This window comes from Orycteropus afer, unplaced genomic scaffold (genome assembly GCF_000298275.1).
Source record: "Orycteropus afer afer isolate SDZICR_OR568_19922 unplaced genomic scaffold, OryAfe1.0 scaffold00032, whole genome shotgun sequence".
NCBI classification, from domain to species: domain Eukaryota; kingdom Metazoa; phylum Chordata; class Mammalia; order Tubulidentata; family Orycteropodidae; genus Orycteropus; species Orycteropus afer.
Window position 1 is genome coordinate 6,008,099 of NW_006921619.1, and position 11,848 is coordinate 6,019,946.

At 42.4% G+C, this 11,848-nt stretch overlaps 1 protein-coding gene across 1 annotated transcript in view; it reads right to left on the reverse strand.

Moving 5' to 3' along the window:
* The window catches only part of ABCC5 (ATP binding cassette subfamily C member 5), a 93,624-nt gene that overhangs the window by 15,273 nt on the left and 66,503 nt on the right, over positions 1 to 11,848 (reverse strand). The window contains 4 exon segments of the mRNA XM_042780293.1: positions 868 to 1,027; positions 5,711 to 5,900; positions 8,116 to 8,205; positions 10,804 to 10,990. Of these exon segments, the coding sequence (XP_042636227.1) occupies positions 868 to 1,027; positions 5,711 to 5,900; positions 8,116 to 8,205; positions 10,804 to 10,990 (627 nt within the window).

Below are 11,848 nucleotides of genomic sequence, written 5' to 3' on the forward strand. Positions count from 1 at the left end.
CAACAACAACATGCTTGTATACGGGAGCTCTGGTAGCATAGTGCCTAAGGCACTTGACTGCTAACCAGAAGGCTGGCGGTTCAAACCCACCAGCTACTCCTCGGAAGGAAGGCTGGGCAATCCTACTTCCATAGTGATACTGCCTCAGAAACCCAAGGAGGGGTCGCTATGAGTTGGGGCCTAAACGGCATATAACAACAACAACAACAACATGCTTGTATATGGTACAAATGGTTTGGACTCAACTACTAACGGAAAGGTTGGTAGTTCAAATCTACCCAGTGGCACCATGGAAGAAAGTCCTAGTAACCTGCTTCCACAGCCATTACAAACTCTATGGAGCACACTTTACTCTGAAACACTTGAGGTCGTCCTAAGTCAGCATCGACTCAACAGCAACAGGTTTGGTGTTTGGGTTTGTGCACGTGTAACTTGTATTAACTTATTTAGTCTTCACATCCAAGATTCTATTTGTGTCCATGTGTGCTTTTCTGTTTTTCTTCTTACCAACTTTGTTAACAACAGCACTCTTTACATGCAGCTCTGGGGCTTGATCTAGATTTCATGTTGTCCCCATGTTACAGACGAGGAAACAGAGTGGTTAAGCAGCTTGTCCAAAGTCACAGAGCAGAGATCTGAGCCCAAATCTATGTGGCTTCTTTACCACTGTGCTGCAAGGTCCCCCTGCCCCATCAGCAAAGTGGCATGGACAGCAGAACTCCTCGCTTCTACAGTCGGAAGCACACAGAGCGGTGGCAAAGTGCTGCCCCAGAGGTCACGAGTCTCGGCCCTAGAGGAGGATCCAACACTGTGATCCCAGCAGACCTCCAGATGAAGACATGCACCATGAGGTGCCTGGGGCCTCACCTGACAGTGCCACTGAACAGTACTGGCTCTTGAGGGATGATGGAGAGTTTGCTTCGGAGGTCGGCAAGGCCAATGTCGCTGATTCGCACTCCGTCAATTTTGATGCAGCCTCCAGATAACTCCACCAGGCGGAAGAGGGCCATCCCCAGAGAGGACTTTCCTGACCAGGCAGAAGACACGCAGAAAAGCAGTCAATTAGCAATAAAAACTGCTTTACCCTCAGGGCAAAATCTTCTTTCTATTTTTGTTCAACTATTAATTCAACTGGTTAACTGAGATAATGTATAAGACACCCAGAAACAGAAAAAATGACTGACTTTCCTTCTAACAAGCATATGTATTTAAATCACACAGCTTCAGGCTAAGGAGTGGGAGGGATGATTGCACTTTTGTGAGAGTAAAACAGAAGAATACCCCCTTTTCACCTTAGGAACAAGTACACAGGGATCAATGCTTCTCAGGCTAAGTTCCAAAACCAAAACCAAACTCACTGCCATCGAGTTGGCCCTGACCCATAGTGACCCCTCCTTGGGTTTTTCCCAGGCGGTATCTCTACGGAAGTAGATCGCCCAGCCTTCCTTCTGAGGAGTGGCTGCTGGGTTTGAACTGCTAGCCTTCTGGTTAGCAGTCAAATACCTTAGGGATTACGGCACCAGAGCTCCTCAGGCTGAGTTATCAAGAAAGATTTCACAGTGGAGAGCTAGGGGGCAAACCATAGGACAAGACCACTTTCTCTTCTGTCCTCTCATTGTAGCTGAGAGAGAACTAAGAAAAGGCATTTCATGGCTGCTGCAGCAGCTGAAGAATGGAAGATGGAGGAAGGGGAATTTTGTAAGTCAGTTTCCTAAATTCTTGGCTTAAATAAATGAGTGGCTGTAGATGACACTGCCATGATAGGGAACCCTGGTAGAGAAGGGGGTTTGAAAGATGAAAATAATAAATTCAGTGTTACGGTGCTAAGCAGAACAGTTTTTCTTAATTTAATCTTCATTTTAAAAGTTATATTAAGTAATACAAGAGGATAAAATCAATCTCTCATAATCTTACTATTGTTTTAACATATGTAATTTAATTTTTAACATACTTCCTTTCAGTCTTTTTCCCTCGAGTTCAGATCATACTGGAGACACAATATTGTAATTACTTTTTTCTTCACTTAGCATTATATAACAAGCATGCAAACATATTATTAAAAAAAAAATTAAGATAAAATTTTAGTGGCTACAACATATTTCACCACGTGGATGTACTCTTAGTCATTTAACCATATCCTAATGCTGGACATGTAGTTTATTTAAAACTTATCATGATGATGAGGAGCTCTGGTGGTGCAGTGGTTAAGGCATTCTGCTGCTGACCAAAAAGTCAGCAGTTCGAACTGACCAGCTGCTTCCTGGGAGAACGATGAGGCAGTCTACTTCCCCAAAGATTTATACAGCCGTGGAAACCCTATGGGGCAGTACTATTCTTCTCTATAGGGTTGCTATAAATTGGAATCGACTGGATGATAGTGGGTAGGGTTTGGATCATAATGACGTGCCTTACATCTCACTGCTCAAATTTTACTGCTACCTCAGAGGTCTTCCTTGGGATGGATTTCCAGAAATGAAATTACTGAGTCAAAGGATATAAACATTTAAATAATGCTCTGTATAGGAGGTTTGGTGGTGTATTGCCTAAGGCATTTGACTACTAATGAGAAGGCTGGCGGTTCAAACCCACCAGCCACTCCTTGGAAGGAAGATTGAGCAATCTACTTCCGTAGAGATACGGCCTTGGAAACCCAAGGAGGGGTCACTATGAGTTGGAACGGACTTGGGACCATGAGTTTGGTTTTGTTTTTTTATACAATGACAAATTAAAAAAAAAAAAAAAGGTCTGACATAGTCTTATCTACCTTTCTGAAACTGGATTCATGGTTTAGATTTATAAGTGTAGGTCTTTGCTTTAGCCAAATGCCCGTGTTTTTTTTTTTTTTTTAATTATTTTATTTTGTTGTTGAGAATATACATAGCAGAACTATACCAAACCAATTTTTACATGTACATTTCAATGACAAATCACCTTCAAGTTGTGCAATAACTTATTATTAATAAGTTAATCATTAATTAATAATTAATTAGTTATTAATTAATTACATTAATTATTGAGTTAATAATTTTCCCAATTGTTCTTCTGCTATTAACATACACTCACCGTCCTCTCAGTTTCCTATCTAATCTTTAGAATTGCTGTTGTCAATTTGATCTCATATAGATAGGTCTTAAAAGAGAACAATGTTCGTGGCAGACATTCTTTACTAGTAAGCTAAACTCCTATTTTAAGACTTCAGGGGATATTTTTGTTTAAGATTTAAGGGTTAAAGATTATTTCAGGACAATAGTTTTGAGGGTTTATCTAGCCTCAATGGTTCTAGAAAGTCTAAATTTCATGAGAATTTGAAATTCTCTTTTGAATTTTCCCCCTTTTGATCACAGATTCTTGGTTCTTGACCCTATTATTAACCTCCTCCTCCTCCTGAGAGCTACACTGAGATTGCCAAGGCATTGTCTATTCAGCAGTTATCAAGGGTACAAACATCTTGCCTTATCCCTAGTGTCTGCAGCCACATCCCAGCTGCTGGGATTTGTCCCCTGGCAAACTTCTGCCAAACAATTAATGAGAATCTAGAAGCACCTTTTTTCCTAATCCTCACGTCTATCCACCAGAAATGGGTTGGGAAACCTGTGTGCATGTAGCAGGACCACTCCTAATGAGGCCTTCTCCTCCTAGAAGTCAATGACTTCACTCAGGACTAGGGAACCTATTATTGGCCCTCTCCCCCACTAGGAGAGGAGGAGGAAGTTCCTCAGAGTCAAGCATTCTTTTTTTTTAAATTTTTATTGTGATTTGGGTGAAAGTTTACAAGGCAAATTCATTTTCCATACAGCAGTTCATACACATTTTGTTTCACGACACTGACTGTACTTCCGCACAATGTAACAGCTCTCTTCCCACTTCTTCTTCACGGTGCCCTTCCCTCCCATGCACTCCCGACCCCACCCACTCCCAGCTATCTTGCTGTGTAAACATTGCCCTTCTGTTCTCCCAGACTGATTGACTGATTGCGGGCCAAGGAGTGTATCTACCTGATGTAAATGTTCACACCATACAAGCATTTCTTTGTTTTCAGATCTAAGCTAAGGAAGGAATGGTGCTAGACTCGACTGCCCAGACTGCTCCAGTTTAACAAAAAATGCCTAGGTTTGGGTCATCTGGACTTGTCATATTTCAAATCTAGATTACTTCTGCACTGATGGAATGTGCTGATAAAAAAAGGCAAAGATATTCTCATAGTGATGCCCTTGACTATAATCATGGCAGAGTTGGGGCCTATGAGCCTTGGAAGAAGCTGTCGTAGGAATAGGATTTAGATTTTGTCAGTCAGGTTATTTATAATTATTTTATTTTTCTTCTTTATTGCTCTTCTGTCACTACTCAGGGTTTAATAAAGCCTTGGTGGATAATTCGGCCTGTCTGGGCTTGGGCTGTGTTAACGGGAAATCATAACAAGGGACACTAGTCAGAGCCTCCAGGAGGGTAGTATACTCATAGGAGCTATTTTCATAGAGGAAATTCGAGAGGGAGCAAAGCAAGAACTTGAGACAGCTATGCTATTTGTCTGAAGAGTCTCCTTCCAGACTCTGGAGGTGGCCTTGTTTCAGCATGAAATAATTCAAGGAAGAAACAGGAAGCAGGAAATCACCTTTTCTTTCACTCCATAGCAGTTTCTTTAAAGTAAATTGCCCAGAAAAAAAATGAAAGGACTTTTTTCCTTTCCCCCTTCTTTTCTTTTTACAGTGAGAAAAAAATAAAAGCAGAAAGAGCCTTGATGCCAAGGAAGCACAGAGCACAGAAAGCTAATGATAACAGAGCCAGGGAGACCTCTCTTGAATGCTAGGTCAAACAGGGTAGTACAGGAAGATTCCATCTTTGAAATGCTGCTCAGGGAGGAGGAAAGAGGGAAAGACCTTAGAAATCTAAAGGACATGTAGTAAAACATTTCTAAGAATATGAGTGAAAGCCAATGCTCTATTTGCTTCAACTGATATCAACCTAACAAAATGATTTGTGCCTTCAAAGGGGCAGAGGCTGTGTTAGCTTCTGACAAGCATGGGGCTATCCTGGCAACATATGACAAAGTACTTAAATATGTTCACGTATGTTGACTTGACATAAACAAGGATGTTCACTGCAGTGCTATCTGTGCTAGTGAAAACTGATAACCTCAATGCCCTCCAATTGGGAACTGGTTAAATATCAATTATGGTACATGCATAACACAGAGTATTAGGATGCTGCATAAAAATCATGTTGTTGTTGTTATGTGCCGTCGAGTTGGACCGACTCATAGCGACCCCTCCATCATGTCACAGAATATTAATAGACGTGGGAAAATACTAACAATTTAAAAAGCAGGCCAAGAAACAGTCTGTACAAATAGTCTCATTTTTTGTAAATACATATGCTAATGGAAAAAGCCTAAGAAAATATACACTGAAATGTTAACAGCAGCTATCTCTGGGCAGTGGAATTATAGGTGATTTTCCCCTTAGTGCTCTGCTATATGTCCCAAGTGTTCTACATTGAGAACGTCTACTTTCATAATTAGAAAAAGCCCTACGTGTTAGAAAAACAGGGTTAAAAACAAACCTAGAAAGTGGTTTGAAGGAGTCTGAGACACTAATCACTCATCTAACAAATATGTGGCTTAAAGGCATAAAATTGATAGTAAGTGAACAGCAAATCATGAACCCCAAACTAGATTCAGAAAGGTCCAAATGTTTCTCCAAAGAGGACTTACCTGATCCTGTCCGACCCACAATGCCAATCTTCTCCTTAGGTTTGATGGTGAAGGACACTTTCTTGAGGACCAGAGGGAGATTTTCTCTGTATCTCATCTCTGCATTCTCAAAGGTCACCTCTCCTTCCTGGGGCCAGTCAGGGGAGGGAGCCTTGTTCTTAATTCTGGCAGGTGCCTCCAAGGAGAGAGTCTAGGGAGACATGAGCGGCTGGTTCAGACTGACCATTCTGGGGGAGGTGGCAAGGCTTTGTCATGGCAAAGTAAAAGCAGGACAGCCACAGAGACAGCTGCCACCCAGTCCTTCTGCTACAGAAGATTCCCTTAGCACTCAACTGATCGCCACTGAACTAGACAGGACCAGAGTACTATGGTTACTAAGCATCAGTGGTACTCAGAAGCAGCTTGGGACAGTTTTCAAACTGCCTTTTGTCATGAGGAATTTTTCCATGGCCTTGGGGGCTGAAGAAAAATCTAAGTGGTGAGGCCTGAGGCCTTCTGCCCCTCTTCAGCCTTGGCAGTTTTTATCAGTATTCCTTGGAAACATTCCACTTGAAACAGGATTCTACCATTCGAAAACCACTGGCCTAGATCAGAAGGAAGGACACGAACATTTACTGAACACCTGGCACATCCTGCCATTTTGACATATCTCAGTCAATCCAGGAGACAAAGACTTTCACTTCAGCTCTGCCACTAGTAGCTGTGTGACCTGGACGTATCACTTCCCCTCTCTGGGTCTTAGTTTCTCAGCTGTAAATTGTGGGGACTGGGTTAGATACTCTTGGAAATCTATTCCAGCTTTAAAATACTGTGATTATATCACTGCTTGGGTAATTTTTGTCACCAACAGTCATACCTCTCAATGTTTTAAAACTCTCTGGCAACGAGCTACAAGGCTCATAGCCTCACAGGAATGAAAGGGCCAAAGATTACAGTTCCCTGGGGATGGAGTGTGAAGACTAGAACTCCAAGCTGGAAGGATTCAGTGCAGGCACAGGCATCCAGATTGGGGACTGGCAGCAGGAAGCCAATCCCTGGACATATGACTGGTTTGTGCAGGGTCCACTCTGTATCACCTCTAACTATCATCCTGACCTCTCCAGCATGGGACTCTCATCAATAGTGACATTAAATCAAACATTCTACAAGCACATGTCTACACACATGTCTTCCACAGCCCAGACCAGTGGGCAAAAAGGGTCATATATGAACACAAAGAATAGCTCTTAGCAGATATGTTAGACAGCTAGCTGCCATTCTTTCTGAAAAGGATCATTTCTAAGTTTAAGATGGATCCTACAACTAGTGAGGTGCGTCGTCAAAAACTGCACTTTCAGTGAAGCAGCTCTCTGCTAGGGAACAGTTTACACTCAGTTCTCAAGTAAAAAAGCAGTTTTTTCAAACTATGTTTGGAAGTCAATTATTTGGAACTTGGAACGTATTATTCCCATGTAAATAATGTCACGAATGCTGGTCGTCTCAGGGCAGTTCACAAAATAGGTAACTCGTGAATTGGGTTAAATTTGAGACTTTTCATCACTCAAGACTCTGCTTTCTACAGAAAATTGCTTTCAGAGCTCCTACTATGACATCAGCAAGATGCTGCCCACAATGACATTGCAGGGGTTCCTGAGGGAAGGTAGGAAGAGACAGATGAGCTCAGGGTTAACTGGTTTCTAAACCATGGAGACAGTTGAGAATTAGCTCTGGAGCTTGTGCCAATTCAGAATACAGAAGCCTGTGTTCCTTCTCTTCCACATCCTCCTCGCCACCCCTACTTCCCAACTTCCTGCATCAGAATTTCCAGAGATTTGGGTCACGTTTGTGTTTTTGTTTAAAGCTTAATATAGGGGATTCTGAAGGCCATTCCTGGTTAAGAACAACTAAACTAGACAAAGTTGTTGTTGTTATGTGCCGTCGAGTCAAACCTGACTCATAGCGACCCCTCCTTGGGTTTCCGAGGCAGTATCACTACGGAAGTAGGATTGCCCAACCTTCCTTCCGAGGAGTGGCTGGTGGATTTGAACAGCCAGCTGTCTGGTTAGCAGGCAAGTGTCTTAGCCACTATGCTACCAGAGCTCCCAAACTAGACAAAGAGTAAAGACAATATTTAAGGACAATGTTCCTTAGTCAGCTAAAGTGAATTGACAAGATCCTGAACACTATGGATATTAAGCCAATAAACCTTAACTCTCAGTCAGATACAATTTACACAGGTATTTAGAAACACTAATGATATATTCTCTTCTCCTAATGATAGTCTCTTCTGCATGCTGGAGAGACTGTGGGGTAAGATAAGGGAGAGACAGCTGGTTTCTTCCTTGCACATCCATTGGAGTCACTGAAAGGGTAAAAATTATCCCATGAAGGGTTGATCACAGTCACAGGCCTGCAGACAGTCTGACCTTAATGTAGTGGTTGATCCTTTCCACCGAGGTGAATCGAGCTTCTGTCTCAGATGCCAGTCTGACAGTAAACTGGAATAGTCCCGTTAACTGACAATGGAAAATGAAAATCCAAGAGAGAATTAATTATCAGTACATGCCAGGCCAGTAGTAGAAATTTTCTTCATCTAGAGAACTATAACACTTTTAGGAACGGTGATAAAATGAGTTCCTTTATGTGGCCTTTTGCCTTGGTTCTTTGGAAAAATAGCTTGAGAGATTTTTTTCCTTAAACTCTGAGGAGTTTCTACCCCAGAGGGTTTGTTACTTTTGTTCAGGTTGATTGACATGTCCTGGATAAGTGGTAAACAATTTGATTTGATAGTTTTTGTCTGGTCCTGGGTTGCAGCCTGGCCTATGACTGACATGCACCTTGCAGGGACTGGTCAACACACTATGCAAATAAAGTGAGTTGTAGTCTACTATGTAAATGAAGTACCTGGTCTACTGAGAGGGGATTGGTCAGTTTGGCCACTGCTGGGAGGGGACATGCCTTGAAATTGACAAGAAGTTGTGTACATAAGCAGCCAACTCCACAGAGATATTTTAGGGACAGAAAGAAGCAGCAAGAGAAGCAGTAGGAAGAAAGAAGAGAGAAGCAAAGAGAAGGAGGAGGCAAGGAATCTCCTAAAAGAGCTGTAATGCTGAAGCAAGAGGCCTGGAAGGGGCCCAGTGGCAGAGCTGGTGGTGACAGATGGCAGGGCCAGAAGAGCCTGTCCTGAGGGAGCTGCATGGCCAAGAGGAGCTGAGAGGGGTGTCCTACACTAGAAAAGAGAGACTTTGCCTACATGCTTCTTGATCCTGATGTGTACCCTGTTCCTTAATAAACCACTTAACTAGAAGTACAGTTTGTGAATTCTGTGAGACGTTACAGGAAATTGTTGAATTCAAATGCAGTAGGAAAGAGTGCTGAGGGGAGTAGCTGGTATCAGAGATGGAGTGGTACAGTAGCTTGAGGGATATATCTGACCTCTGCCTCATAGGAAATGGCTTTATGCTGATTCTTGTATTTGAAGTTATTCATACAAGAACTCACTGGGCACATGCAACAGCTGGTTTTATGGACTGTCATTCTCTCAACATTTAGGACAATGCCTATTACCCCAATCAACTGCAATTCCCCACAAAAACAAGTGGCACCGTGGTACTGACACTAACTTTTCTGTATCCAAAGGCCTTCTATCCATCGTTACATTTTCATTAACAAGTGTCTGCAGCTGAATAACTTCTGAGGTTCATAATTGTACCTGCACTTGTAGTAGTCACAACACACAGAGATAACAACCTGTGAGCAACTAGTGAGAATGCTTCTAGGAAATTACACAGAATACCAAACCAAACTCACTGCCATTGAGTTGATTCCGACTCATAATGACCCCCTTTGGGTTTGTGAGGTGGTAAAACTTTACTGAAGAAGATTGCCCAGTCTTCCTTCTGCTGAGTGGCTGGTGGGTTTGAACCAATAACCTTCTGGTTAGCAATCAAATGCCTTAGGCACTACGCCACTAGAGCTCCTTACACAAAATACAGGGCTGAGTGAAATGTGTTTGCAGAGCCCCTGTGCACCTCAGACTAAAGATTTTGGAAAAGCGTATATAACACATAGTTTTCCCCAACACATAAGGAGTTCTGGTGGCAGAGTGGCTACTAACCAGAAGGTTGGCAGTTCAAACCTACCAGCTGCTCCAGGGAGGAAGATGAGGCAATCTAGTTCTGTAAAGATCTATAGCCTTGGAAACCCAGTGGGGGTTGCTATGAGTTGGAATTGACTCAAAAGCAGTGGATTTTTTTTTTCTTTAACCCTAAGTAAGTCTGTACAACATAGACATCTTTTGAGTATCTGTGAAGACATACATCTCTAGGGTTCCTTTGGCTACTTACTTATTTTTATCTTTTTAATATGGAAACATGACAAACATACACAAGTGTATAAAGAACAGAATAATGAACTCCCATGTACCAATCACTCAGCTTAAAAAGCTTACAGCCAGTTTTGTTTCATCTATATCCCTACCCAATTCCACTCTCCTGTATTGTGTGCAAGTAAACCCCTGCTAACCTATCATTTCATCCATGTCCATCAAAACTTGCATCTCTCTAAAGTATAAAGACTCTTCAAACAATTCCAATAACATTAAAACACCTAAAAAAACTAACAATAACTCCTCAAAATCTTATTCAAATAAAGAGTCAGTGTTCAAATTCCCAATTTTTCTCTAAGCTATTTAAAGACCTTCAATCATCCCTACAAGGGTTTATATTTAACAATATTGGGAAAATCAGGGGCCTGAAAAAATAAAAAATGCACATAAGAAGCATACTGAAGATATAGTACTTTTTAGAAGACTAGGAAGAGGTCAGAGATGAGAGGGTAGTGAACACTTAAAATTAAGGAACAATTTTCAATATCATGCTTCTTTATGAAGAAAATAGCACATGTTTCTTAAATACATACAACCAAATTAAATCCCTTCTTTCTACCCCTACGTCTCTCTCATCCCAAATACAGACTGTCACTGCCAAACCAGAGCAGGAGATGCTCCAGAGGTCGAGATGAAACGAGGGTGCAGGGCGGAGCCAATGCTCTTCGAGGCCAACACAGGAAGGCCTCAGAGGAGCAGAGATACTGACCCGATCCCAGATACTGACCTGCACAGCGTAAGAGATGGCGAGACCCGCGTAGGCCGGGGGGATCTGCCCATGCATGAGGACAATCATCAGCCCCGTGGTGGTGATCAGGGCGATGCTGATCAGGTCCAGCCGCACGGCCAGCCACCTCATGGCACACGTGAACAAGAAGAAGGGAGCTTGGTTGGTATCCAACAGCTCCTGGTACCTGTGAGGAAGACAGACATCTGATGAGCAAATGAAGTACCACATAACTCTGGTCATGGAGGATGTCCAAGCCTCAGTGGATTATGGAATGGAGGGCAGATATTGAAGTGCTTCCTGCTTGTAACTGGGAAGACAACATGGAAACTTCAGGAGGGCAGGTATTACAGGTCTCATGGATAGGAGGTTTTCTCCTCAGACATGTGGTTTTCTCGATTTACCCTTTCAAAGAAATGCACTAAAGGTGTTTGGGAAAAATATTTAATTTTACAACATAAGAGAAGCATGGGAAAGGTGACCAAATGGGGAGGCTTATGCTGTTTTAGAAAAATGTCTCAAAGAAAGAGAAGTCACAAAGGCAAGCAGCAGAAATGGCCCACGTCCACAGGCTGAATATGATAAAGTGAAAGTGTCTGCTGACACACCATCGGGCAGAATGGTACATGTTTCCCAGGGCCGTGGAGCAAAGAACCAGGACCAGGGAGCTCAATTGGAGCAAAAGAGACTCAGACCACCTTTGCCCTGAAGGTAAGGCACCAGAGAGGCCTGTTCAGGCAGAGACCCCACTGTCACTAGAGGTCCTGAAGAGTCCATCAGACCTGTCTGAAGGCTCAGTATGCCATGCACAAATAGATTCCAGAGCAGGAAGTCTCGCCAAGCAAATGTTCTTTGCATTAAAAAAGTCATCTTTTCAACCATCATAAAATGTTCAAAAAAAGAAAAAAACAATTTTTTTTAAATTGTGATTTGGGTGAAGATTTACAGAGCAAATTCACTTTCCATACAGCAGTTCACATATACTTTGTCGCATGTCATTGACCACAGTTTACCACAATGCAACAGCTCCCCTCCCACTTCCTCC